This window comes from Microcaecilia unicolor, chromosome 2, assembly GCF_901765095.1.
Source record: "Microcaecilia unicolor chromosome 2, aMicUni1.1, whole genome shotgun sequence".
NCBI classification, from domain to species: Eukaryota; Metazoa; Chordata; class Amphibia; order Gymnophiona; family Siphonopidae; genus Microcaecilia; species Microcaecilia unicolor.
The window spans coordinates 124,066,731-124,079,523 of NC_044032.1; the positions used below are offsets into that span (position 1 = coordinate 124,066,731).

General features: G+C 40.7%; 1 protein-coding gene across 1 annotated transcript in view; it reads left to right on the top strand.

Annotated features, from left to right (window-relative positions):
• Positions 1-12,793, top strand: part of GFM2 (G elongation factor mitochondrial 2) — a 147,448-nt gene that overhangs the window by 63,116 nt on the left and 71,539 nt on the right. Inside the window, 1 exon segment of the mRNA XM_030193279.1 lies at positions 9,508-9,658. Within this exon segment, the coding sequence (XP_030049139.1) occupies positions 9,508-9,658 (151 nt within the window).

The window sequence follows — 12,793 nt, forward strand, 5'->3', positions numbered from 1 at the left end:
TTCATGTCCTCTAGTTCTACCACCTTCCCGTCTCCGGAAAAGGTTTGTTTGTGGATTAATACCTTTCAAGTAATTGAATGTCTGTATGATGTCACCCCTGTTTCTCATTTCCTCCAAGGTATACATGTTCAGGTCGGCAAATCTCTCATACGGTTTGCAACGCAAATCCCATACCATTTTTGTAGCTTTTCTTTGCACCGCTTCCAGTCTTTTTACATCTTTTGCAAGATACGGCCTTCAAAACCAAACACAATACTCCGTGGGGCCTCACCAATGACTTGTAGAGGGGCATCAACACCTCCTTTCTTCTGCTGGTTATACCCCTCTCTAAGCAGCCTAGCATCCGTCTGGCCACAGCGTCACCTTGTCACATTGTTTTCACTTTCATATCCTGTGACACCAACACCCTAAGGTCTCTCCTGAATTATGCTTACTAATCTCGCCCCTTCTATTCGGTATCTCTCTTTTGGGTTTCTGCACCCCATGTGCATCACTCTGCACGTCTTGGCATTAAATTTTAACTGTACAAGGGTATGAAAAAAACATCGGTTTTTCCAAAATATATAACCAAAAGCACAAAAACCACAATAATTCAAAACTAATCACAAAAAAATATTAAATAAAATATAAATAAAATGATAAATTATAGGGCTCAGACCCAGTGCAAATTGATCGGTGAAGAAGCAGCTCCTAAACAATTGCTATCCACCATCATTGCACTAGTCCAACCTAACACATCAGAAAAGGTGCTACTATCATAGTACAATTCAAAAATATGAAGTTTTTCTTATCTTGCAGGTGTATCTTCTGATGCAGATGGGGTATGTTGCAAAACAAATGTTTCAATGCAGCAATCACTAATCACGTCCAGAGGCAGCTCTTGCACGATCACCAGAAAATAAATCCGCTGTTCTCAGTTCGCAAACCACACATCCCAAAATACAAAGTACAATTCCCAGTCTTCACAATGTTCTTTAACCAATCTTCATTCTCATATTCCTTTGTGAGTGCTTCTGTGTCACAGATCTTAGTCTACCAGAGCCTACTGTGACCCATCTATTCCTCTGGTAGACTAAGATCTGTGACAGAGAAGCATTCACCCTCCCAACCTTTGCCCCTGTAATATTCTTTTGCTGCGTTGCATCATTATGATGCTGAAAAAAAGAAGTACTTTGGTGGACCCAGAGGCAATGAAAGTAGCACAACCCAAGAAACATCGCCCAAACAATGACAGATTGGTGAAAAGCAGAAAACTCTTACTGCTCGGAGACTCCATTATCAGAGGCATAACTTAGAAACACAGTTCAAGGGTTCCAACCTAGTGAAATGCCTTGACAGATGAGGAAGGTTTAGAGTTATTTGGAGGGTCTCCAAGTCTCCTTTCCTCTAACTTCTTCTTTCCCCTGGCAGGCTTTTTGGGGGGGTTGAGAGATGTCTAAGACTGGACGGTGGGCTTAATCGGCAGTTAAGGAGTATACCTTGCAAGCACAGAGGGTCGCTCAACAGCTTGTTTTCTCTTGTGACTACTCAGAATATTCTGGGTCCCCTCCCTGTCCTTCCCCCATGCCTTCTACCAGTGGTTCTACTGCAGTAATGTATATTTTAACTTTATTCTTTATGGTTTCAAGTAGGATAATTTGAGTAGGATCTTGAGTAGGATCTGCACTCTAGCTACTACTGCAGTGACCAGGGCTAGTGGCATTGGGAACAAAGCTTCTTTTGCTTGTAAACATAAGGCACAGTGTATAAATTAAAAGAAAACAGTTTCCCATCGGTAGTTCTCGAGGAGCACGGGTCACAGGAGGCATATTTTCAAAGCACTTTGGGAGGCTAAGTTCCATAGGTTTCTATTGAACTTTGGGAGGCTAAGTGCTTTGAAAATATGCCTCCTTGTCTGCCAAGGATTGTTTTCTGTGGTTCAGTATGTTTGAACAGTTTTGGTTAGTCAGAAGGAAGTTCAGTTTCCTTCAGTTGCAAATAAGATGTTTGGCAGCGCCTTGATGCTAATTCTCACATAGTGGTCAGAGTTTGAGTGTTGGACTTCCTTCTCCTCCTCCTCCTATAGGGATTAAGTCAGCACTCAAGAAAAAGATCTAAGTGTCATTGTAAACATTATGCTGAAATCTTATGCCCAGTGTGTGGTGGTAGTCAAAAAAGCCAACAGGATGCTAGGAATTGTTAGGAAAGGGATGCAAAATAAAACCAAGAATATTATAATGCCTCTGCATTGCTCCATGGAGCAACCTCAACTTGAGAATTGAGTTCAATTCTTGTCGCTGTATCTCAGAAATGGTTCAAAGAAGAGCAACCAAAATGATAAAGGGGATGGAACACCTCCCATATGAGGAAAGGCTGGAGAGGTTGGGGCTCTTCAACTTGGAAGGGAGACAGCTGAGGGGGGATATGATTGAGGTCTGTAAAATCCTGAGTGGTGTAGAACGGGTAAAAGTTGAATTGATTTTTCACTCTTTCAAAAGTACAGAGATCAGGGGACACTAATGAAATTACATGGAAATACTTTTAAAACAAATAGGAAATATTTTTCACACAAAGAATAGTTAAGCTCTGGAACTCACTGCCGGAGGATTTGGTAACAGTGGTTAGCGTATCTGGGTTTAAAAAAGGTTTGAATAAGTTCCTGGAGGAAAAGTCAATAGTCCACTATGTCAGCTATTTTGATTTCCTGCGCTGTTGATCATATGCCTCAGATCTCCTCAGCAGGTTTAGAGCCCTTTGATTCTGCACTGAGTGGCACTAATCGACCCAGAAACAGGGTAGACTTTCAGTCCTTACCTGCAAATGAGACTGCTCATTGGAAGATAGGAATCCGTTCTCAGCAGAATTTGTACTGTTGTTGCATGAGGCCTCTTTGTAAAATGCTCAGCTCTGTCCATTTGCAGGGACAACCAGGACCCTTCTTTGCTAAAGCACATTAGACTGGATCATGTGGAAGAATGGGACTGTAATCTGTAGCTTCTGTTACACCTTCTAATGTCTTTCAGCTGCGCCTTTGACCATGCTTCCCTCTTTAGCTTGTTGGACTTTGTGTTTACAGGACTTGAAGGAGGGTAAACTCCCTGCGGACGAAGGGGAGGATACCACAGTAGTCAGTCGCTTTGTCAGGAAGAACTTTCCAGTCCTCATAGCCAAGTCTCTAGATACTCAATATTTCTTCTCCTGCATGCAGGAACGTGTATTTGCTGTGGACCCAATTATGAAAGCTATTAAAAAAAAATTTCCAAAGCCTTTCCAATGCATCAGTCCATTCAGTGCCAAATGGGACACTCTTGAGACAGGCCTCTGGGTTGCTCAAGCTATGTCCAACCTTTACCCTTTAGTACTGGAGAAGAAGAATAGACTTAACAGCCTAAGGGGGTCTTTTACTAAAGCTTAGCTGGAGTTATCTGCAGCAGGGCCCATAGGAATAAAATGGGCCCTGCTGCATTTAACTTGAGCTAAGCTTTAGTAAAAGACCCCCTAAGTTGGATGAACATAAGCATTGCCCAACTGGGACAGACTGATGGTCCATCAAGCTCTGTATCCTGTTTTCAACAGTGGCCAATCCAGGTCACAAGTATCTGGCAAGATCCCAAAGAGTAAAATAGATTTTATGCTGCTTCTCTGTGGGGCGTACCCAGATAACAACCTTTTGGGTGTTATTGAGAACGTGACAACATAGATTGCAGAAGACACGGGACCTTTCCACGTTCTGGCATTACACACACTATAGTGTCAGGAAAGCAATTGTGTTCCCTTTAATTCTACAGACCCGAATTCCCAGCACCCAAATAATAACAGAACTAACCCCATTATAAAAATAGAGTGCTTATATATTTACATAGCAGCAGGAACAACATGAAAATGCAAGAATGTCATAAAAAAAGCTCAGAGTAAAACGCACAGTACCCTAGACAGACTTATAATTCCAGTACCTATTCCCATAACACTACATAGAAGTATAGGGCAAACACAACCTGAGTCAGATGGTGCAGACATCTGCAGATAGCAGAAGTGTTCCTCAGATAGTCGCAAAACAGGGGTACTGCTCAGATGGAATGTTTTAAAACAGCAGCCCTTTGTCTTTGGTTTACAGTCCTTTTTATTTATTTATTTATTTATTTAGAGAAAGGGCCAGCTCCAGCTGATGTGGTGACATAGCTCTTAGCTTGGCATGGACCCCACATGTTCCTTGCAAAATCCTTGTTCGTTTCAGGGACTGCAGTTCTGTCTCACCGGCACCTCAATGAAGGACGCTTGAACTGTGAAGCCAGTATTTTCAGGAAATAGGTGCTTTCCTGGGGTTGCAAATGTGCCATGAAGTCTGGAAAACAGGTCTGGGACTTCATAGGTTCATGGAATCAAAACAGTACATCACATGCTGATGAAACAGAGGCATTCTGACCAAGGTTTGCCATGTTCCTGAAAACAGCCTGTTGTTGTATTCTGTTTCTCCAGCCATTTTGTCATCTCAGTCACCAAGGAAATTTCAATGTCCTTGGCTGGCCCATTAGTTGGATGAAGCCTGCAATATCCTGCTACTGTGTCTCTGTCTGTTTGTCTGTCTCTCTCTCTCACAGGCTCTAGCAGTGACAGATGGAAGTAGCCAACGTCTGTATTTTACAGTCAGGTTGGTAATGCTGGAAGGTGCCATATATTGATTCCATATACCTAGTTAATATGTGACAGTATAGGGCTTAATGCAGGGGCCCTGGCCCCCTCACATATCCCCAGAAATTCTAGAGTTTAGTTACACATTGATGAAATATTTTCTCTGATTTTGTTTTAAACTTACTACTTAGTAGCTTCATTGTGTACCCCTGAGTTCTTGTATTTTTGTAAAAAGTAAACAAGTGATTCACATGTACCCGCTCCACTCCCCTCAGTATCTTATAATATCTATCATATCCCTCCCCTCAGCCATCTCTTCTCCAAGCTGAAGAGCCATAGCTTCTTTAGCCTTTCCTCATAGGGAAGTCATCCCATCTCCTTAATCATTTTCGTTTCTCTTCTCTGTACCTTTTCTAATTCAATTACACCTTTTTTGAGATGTGGTGACAAAATTGCATGCTGTTCGATGTGTGGTTGTACCATGGAGTGATACAAAGGCAATATAAAATTCTCAGTTTTGTTCTCCATTTCTTTCCTAATAATTTCAGTTTGCTTTCTTAGCCATCACTACATACTGAGCAGAGGGGTTCACCATATCATCAACAATGGCACCTAGATTCTTTTCTTGGGGGTGACTCCTATTATGCATCGCTTTGCATTAGCTCATATTAAATGTCATCTGCTATTTGAATGCCTAGTCTCCTAGTCTCATAAGGTCCTCTTGCAATTTTTCACAATCCTCTTGTGATTTAACAACTTTGTGTTGTCAGCAAATTTAATCACTTTACTCATTCCTGTTTTTACATCATTAGGTGGAATTGCAAACGTCTCTCCTGCAGATACCTGCAATGTGGTGACATAGTCCATGCTACACACTTTCTCAAAGCACTGCAGACTTGATGTGGCTACAAGGGCAGAGGCCTCTTTTGGGTCTTGTGTCCTGGAGGGGGGGTCGTGTTTCATTCCCTCCCATCTTAAAGACTGCTTTGATAAATCCCACAGGTTTTTGGTGTGGTGATGATATTAAGGAAGGAGAAATTAGGGCTTACCTTAACCCTCCATTGCCCCATGTAAGCCGCATTGAGCCTGCCATGAGTGGGAAAGCGCGGGGTACAAATGTAACAAAACTTTACCTGCTAATTTCCTTTCTTTTAGTCACACTGGACCAGTCCAGATTCTCACCTTTATGATTCTCACCTTTATTCAGTCATTCTCTTTAAAATGTTTCTCATCCTTGTACAGTTTCTTCCTGTTGACAAGTTTTCTACAGTTATTCTGCTCTTCCTCCTAGAGGGATTTTGAAGGATGGAGCTTTTATTGTTTCTTGCTATTTTGGTACTAGTCCATTGCATGGCTAAGTGAAATACTGAAGTGTGATAACTCTACAGTGCCTCACAGTTCTGTATTCTGTATCTCCACCTACTGGTTGATGGACTCAACACCACAAGTTTTTGGACTGGTCTGGTGCAATTAAAGGAAAGAAAATTAGCAGGTGCTAATTTCTCCATGCTCTACAGTTAAAATGAATATAATCCTTTATTTTCCAAAATACTTAATACATTGACAAACTCATAAATATTTATGAGTTTGTCATTGTATTAAGTATTTTGGAAAATAAAGGATTATATTAATTATAACTGTTGGGATAAATTTAGGATTAACATAAAGTTCAGTTATTGTAATAGCTTAAACCCGTATATATAGAGAGTATGCTCTACAGTTAGTACTTTTTTTTATTATTTCAGCATTTGTATCCCACATTTTCCTGCCTATTGGTAGGTTCAATGTGGCTTACAAGAGTCAGGAGTAAATTGGTTACAGTTTGTGCAGAACAAAGTAAATTGGGTACAATTTGTATAGAACTAAGTTACAATGTATATAGAAGAATGGGATTAACAGTTGTCTTGAGTTTGACAGGCTTTATGTGTTTATAGTTGCTTCAGGTAGGCGTATGAAGTGTTTGGGATGAATTGGGTGACAAAGTTCAGTTCTGTTTATTGTCATATTCTTCTAGTGCTGAGTTGGTAGTCTGGTTGGTTCAGCAAGGAGGAACTTTCTGAAAAAATGGGCTTTCAGGTGTTTTGGGAAGATTAAGTAGCTGTCTTTGAGTTTTAGGTTTTTCAGTAGTGTGTTCCAGAGCTTGGTGCAAACATACGAGAAGCCAGAAGCGTATGTCAATTTGTATTTTAATGCCTTTACAATTGGGGAAATGGAGGGTTAGGTAACATCTCGCTGATTTAATTGCATTTCAGATTGGTAGATCTATTAGGTTGGTCATGTAGCCCGGTGAGAGGCCAAATGTTATTCTGTAGGTCAGAGAACAAATTTTGAAGGATGTGCGTGCCATTACTGGTAGCCAGTGTAATTTTTGGAGAAGGGGTCTGGCACTTTCAAACCGTTTTTTTCCCTTAAATGAGTCTAGCTGCTGTATTTTGTGCTGTTTGTAGTTTCTTTAAGATTTGGTCTTTGTGCCCTGTGTAGATTCCATTGCAGTAATCCACATGGGCTAGAACCATGGTTTGGATCATGATGTGGAATACATCTCTTGAGAAATATTGCTTTTTACATCAAAGTTTCCACATTGTGTGGCATATTTTCTTTGTAGTGGCCATAGTCTGGTTTTCGAATAATAAGTCACTATCTATGGTGATTCCTAGGATTTTCATATTGAAATTGGGAGAGATGATCCAAAGGCGTTGATGGCTGTGAAGCATTCAGTGTTGTGTGGGGATAAGAGTATGAGGCAGTGTGGTTTTTCCCTGTTTAGTTTCAGCTTGAAGGCTGATGCCCAGGATTCCATGGTTTTTATACTGTTCTTGATTTTGGAGGTGATTTCTGATGGGTTTTCTTTGAAAGGGATAAAGATTGTGATGTTGCAGGCATAGATGAAGGGATTGAAGCCTTGTTTGGATAGAGACCTGACTAGTGGGACCATCATTAGGTTGAATAGTATAGGTGAGAGTGGTGAGTCCTTTGGGACTCTGTATTCCGCTTTCCAAGGTGGAGAGATTACGGAGTTTGACTTTACTTGGTAAGACCTGGTGGTCAAGAAACCCTTGAACCATGTGATTATTCTCCCTCCAATTCCTAACTTATCAAGAATTCTTTGTAGGATTTGGTGGTCCACCATGTCAACTGCACTCAACATGTCAACCTGGAGTAGAAGGATGATTTTGCCTATTGAGATTTTGTGTTTGAATTTGGCCAAAAGTGTGATCAGCACCGTTTCAGTGCTGTGGTGGGGTCTGAAGCCTGATTGTGATTCGTGTAGTATGGAAAATTTGTTAATATATTCTGTTAGTTGTTTGGCCACTATACCTTCCATTGTCTTGGTCATTAGTAGTATGGATGCAACTGGCCTATAGTGTGAGATATCATTGGAGTTTTTCTTAGTGTCTTTTGGGATAGGTGTGTGCAGAATGTTTCCTTTTATCCAGTGGGAATTGTCCTACATGGAACATAAAGTTTAGGTGGGCTGTGAGTTCTTCAATTAAATGATTAGGGAGTGCTTTCATTATGTAGTTGGGGCATGTGTCTAGTAAGCAGTGAGCGGAAGAGAACTTTCTTAACATTTGAGCTACTGTCTCAGAGGAAAGCTGGGCGAAAGATGTCCAGGTCCTGTCTGCTGGTGTTTTCTTGCGGGGATGATTTGGTTCATCTATGAAGGTTCGAGGTTGGTATCTTCCTGAGGTAAATTTTCTTGAAGTTTGATGATCTCTTTGAAATATCTGGCTAGTTCGTTATTGTCACTGTTTTGATGTCTTGTAGGTTGTTTACAAACTTGTATAATTTCCTTGTGTCTGTATAGTCGGAACCTAAGTTAAAATATATGGCACAGGTTCAAGTCAATGTTGGCAAAAGTGTGGGCAGGAGGGCATTTATATACACATATGGTGGCTATGTAGTAAAATACAAACTTAAGGAAATAGATTTATTTAAATATTTATTTCCTTAGCTTGCTGCTTGGCAAATCAGTTACAGCACAAGCTGAAATTGTACTTGCCACTCCATCAGATATAAAAAGTGAGGAAGTACAATTTGGTTTGGAGTCATTGCAGTACACCTTGCAGTGGCGCACACATAGAAAAAGGAATAACCACCTGCTATAGCTATTGTACAGTAGAAATATCGCCCTCAGGCAGAATGACAGATTGATATGAGAAGATCTGAAAACCCGTTCAGTTGGTGGAAAGTCAAGGAAAAAACTAGGATACCAAAGGAGGGATGGCATAATATTGTTTACCTCTTATGGGTGCAGTAATAAAATGTATCATTAAATGTAATACCTGAAATTCCAGGAGTGGAGGAGCAGAGAGGGGATTGAAAGATGATAAAAGATGAAGAATGGGTGAGACAGAAAATTTCTGAAGCCACCTAGAAGTTTATAGAATTGTATGGTAAGAAATGTAACAAGGTAGACAAGAAAAATGAAAATGTTCTATTGTAGCCATTGAGGTGTATTTTCAAAGCACGTAGACTTACAAAGTTACATGGTATAACCAACTGTTGTAAAGTATACCTTGTTCTGTTAATAAAAATTTAGTGGGGAAGAAAGTAAATTTGAAGGTGATGAATATGGAAAATAAAACTTAAATTTTGCATTGAAAGCATTCCGGAGGTGTGGTGAGACATAAACAGATAGCACTGATATTTAACACAATCCAGTTATTCTGTTTGGAAAAGTCACTATCCTTAACCAAAAGAGATAGCTTTATTTGTTTAACTTTGTCGCCATATTCTGTGGCTTGACTTAACCGGATAAGTGGGCTGAATGGTTAAAGCAAACTTGTTTATCTTCCTGTTAAATATTTCCCTTAGTCAGCATTTTGTTCCACTTTTATTCTAAAGAAGAAAGGTGATAAGTTCAGAAATCATGAACCTGAAGCTGTTCCTTTGTGCAGTTGCAGGCAGCAGTCCGGAGGCTCACGCTGGCACGAAGAGCAGTCCCCATTTTGTGTGGAAGCGCATTGAAAAACAAAGGCGTACAGCCATTACTTGACGCTATAACCATGTACCTGCCATCCCCAAATGAGTGCTGCCATGACTTTCTGTAAGTACAGAACTGTGGTTTGTTGTAAGTTAAAATACCTTTTAAATGCCAACATGAACTTTCCAAACATCAGCGGCCACCTCCACGTCTTTCTTATTAAAGGTGTAAAGTATCAGGACAGACCTGGTTCAGATTTAATATTGCTAGTTCCAATTATAGTTTTGTGGTAGATGCAGGGATTTAAACTTAAGAAAAGAGGATGTGTTCTGGTTGGCTCTTTAGAGTATATGTGTACACTGTATTTTACCACAGCAATGCATGTATACTTTGGAAATTTAATAGTGGGAGTACATTGCCATCAAACAGCTTTCATAACTACAATGTAAGTCCATAACCCTCAACAGATCTCCTCACCTTCAAGAACCATTCTCCTAACCACTTCTTTTCCATACCTCTCCCCTCAGCTCTTCTGGTGAGAAGTGTAGTTCTTCCTGTAATAGGCTCCACAGAAGACTCAAAAAAAAAACTCAGTCAAATTCAGGGAGTCTCTCACACTTCACTAACCCGCTGCTCTCAAAATCCCAGCTAATGGTACAGTACAATCTTAACATTTCACACAACTGTGTATCCAAACATTCATTTCTTGCAGCTTGTTGACTCTGCCTGAACATGGCCAAACACTGCGTAGAAATGTCATCTGCCTTAAATAAAGTTTATACACATTGATCTGGAGTGGGTTATCCAAAGTGAATAATGCAGCCCTCCAGAAGGCAAAGATGAACCCAGAGAGAGGGAGGGGGAGACACTCACCCCTCCTCAATAACTTTACTCCTTCTGGGTTGCGGCAGAGTGGTAGAGGTAGATAGATTCAGCAATATCCCACTAAACATTATATCAGAAAATAAATCAGGGCATATTCAGGAACATGCACAGTTGACTGGCTCCTGCTTTCCTTTCTTTGGCTGAAGAACTTTCTTGTCTTGGGAGTTTCACTGAGCTGATAAGATTCATAGACACCTGACACCTAGTAGAGTCCTTACCCTTCAGCGACCCAGATGTGATTGGCTCCGAACATTCATCTGACTGATAATGTGCACTGCTGTCAGATCATGCAGGGGAACTCAATCCCAGACCAAGTCTGATGCACTAGGAGGCATATTTTCAAAGCACTTTGGGAGGCTAAGTTCCATAGGTTTCTATGGAACTTTGGGAGGCTAAGTGCTTTGAAAATATGCCTCTAGGTCACCTGAGGGTTACTAATCTATTCTAATCTAACACATTTATAGACTGCTTAATTCCAAAAAAACATGGTCTGAAGCCATATTAAATGTAATCGCAATAAAATATTAACACAGCAAACAAATATAAAGCTTATGCTAGATATTTTTGAAAAACGTACGCTTTTAAATATCTACAAAACAAAGAATAAGAGGATAATTGTTTGGATTGTGGTAAATCATTCCAAGTTTGCACCTTTTAGAAAGGAAAAGAAGATATAAGCAATTTTCTTCAAATGGACAGCTTTGAATTAGGGAAAATGGAGAAGCTGATGATCTTTAATTCTGGAAATACAGTTACCAGAAGGCAAGGAGATCAAATGAGTTAGGTTCATAGGAGCCAAGTCATTAAGAATTTTAAAAATAAACCAAGGTAATTTAAAAGCAACACAGGCTTGAATTGGGAGCCAGTGAAGTTTTATTAACAGAGTTGAAGCACTGTCAAACTTTTCATTTACTTTACTCCCATCGGCAAATAGTGTTGTCTTGCCTGGAACCATCTGGACTGCCAAGCTATAGAGGCCTGGAGTGCTGGATGGTTAACTCTGTCCTTTGACGTAGGCTTGGACTTGTTAGTACTCCACCAGGACCAGTGTTATCACTTCAGCTGCTCCAGACCACAGCTCCCTTCCCATGCTATCAAGTTTACGTTGATAGTGCAAAGTAACCATGAAGATGGATTCTGATCCATTCCCTGCCAAAGATTGTGGAAGTCACCTTCTCATGCTTCTAGTCTCCCTAGAGAAAGAGAAAGCAGCTGGGTGACACTGGGCTAATGGAAGTCACCCTGTAAGGAACTGGGAGAGAGACCTTCCTTGCGATATAACAAGGCAGCTTATAATAATGCAAAAATAGGCATTGGAAAAGAATGCCTTTTTCTATAGAACAGAGGAATCAGAATGAAGAAGACAAGCATAATCCCACAGAAAATTTGTTATTGAACAGCCCAAGGTACAACATTCAGGGTCCATTGTCCTGAAGCCTATGACCTGCAGAAAGGCCCATTCTCGGGGAGGATGTGGTCACTGAGAGTGCATCCTTATGCTCTGGAAGATAGAAAGAATAAAATTGATTTTCATGATAATTGTCAGCTCAGGAGGTTCCACCCCTGCAGAATCCTGGCTACAGTCACTCTCCTGTGCTAACTCAGTCATAAATATCCATGCATCTAAATTTACTACCCCTTGACCAACATGTAACCTGGGCCATGTTAGCCGAAGGGGAGAGAACCTAAAGCTGTAAGTGAGATATGTAGGATATGAAATCTTGGAGTTTCTGGTGGTAGCCCTTGGAGGGAATGTCCTTATGTATTCATGCACTTAACTACCCGAGGAAAAGTCTTCTAGTCTACATGAGGACCCCAAGAACAGGTAGACTCAGAACCCTGTTCTGAGCCCAAAACTTTGTGGCTCATCAGCAGCCTAACATTGCCCCCTTAACCAGTGAAGGTGAAGGAAAGTTCCCCTGAGTTGTGTCCAAACACCCAGTAAAAATACTCCACATTTTTAGGTGAAACAGCACAGCTAGAATACAACAGTTTGCAAAAAAAAAAAGGGGGTCCATCCCACTCAAAGCTTCTATCCAGGACTACCTTCCTAATGAAGGGTGGGAGTTACCAGAATAGTATTGCCCTTGGCCTCTGAGTTTGGACCTACAATGACCACTATTGGGAGGAGGGGCCTGAGGTAAGGAAGGACCTAAGCAATCACACAAGCTAGAAACATAACTATAGAAAATAACCATCACAATCACATCTATATAGCAGGCAAGAACAATCAGTCTCAGCCTGTCTATCTCCTCTGGTCTACATACAAAAAGTGGAGGAAGACCTCAGTTTGCTGTATTCAGCCCTAGCATGTCTGGGCAACAGCTAAACCATCATAGGTAAAAAAAAACTCTACTCGTGCTTAAGCTTGTT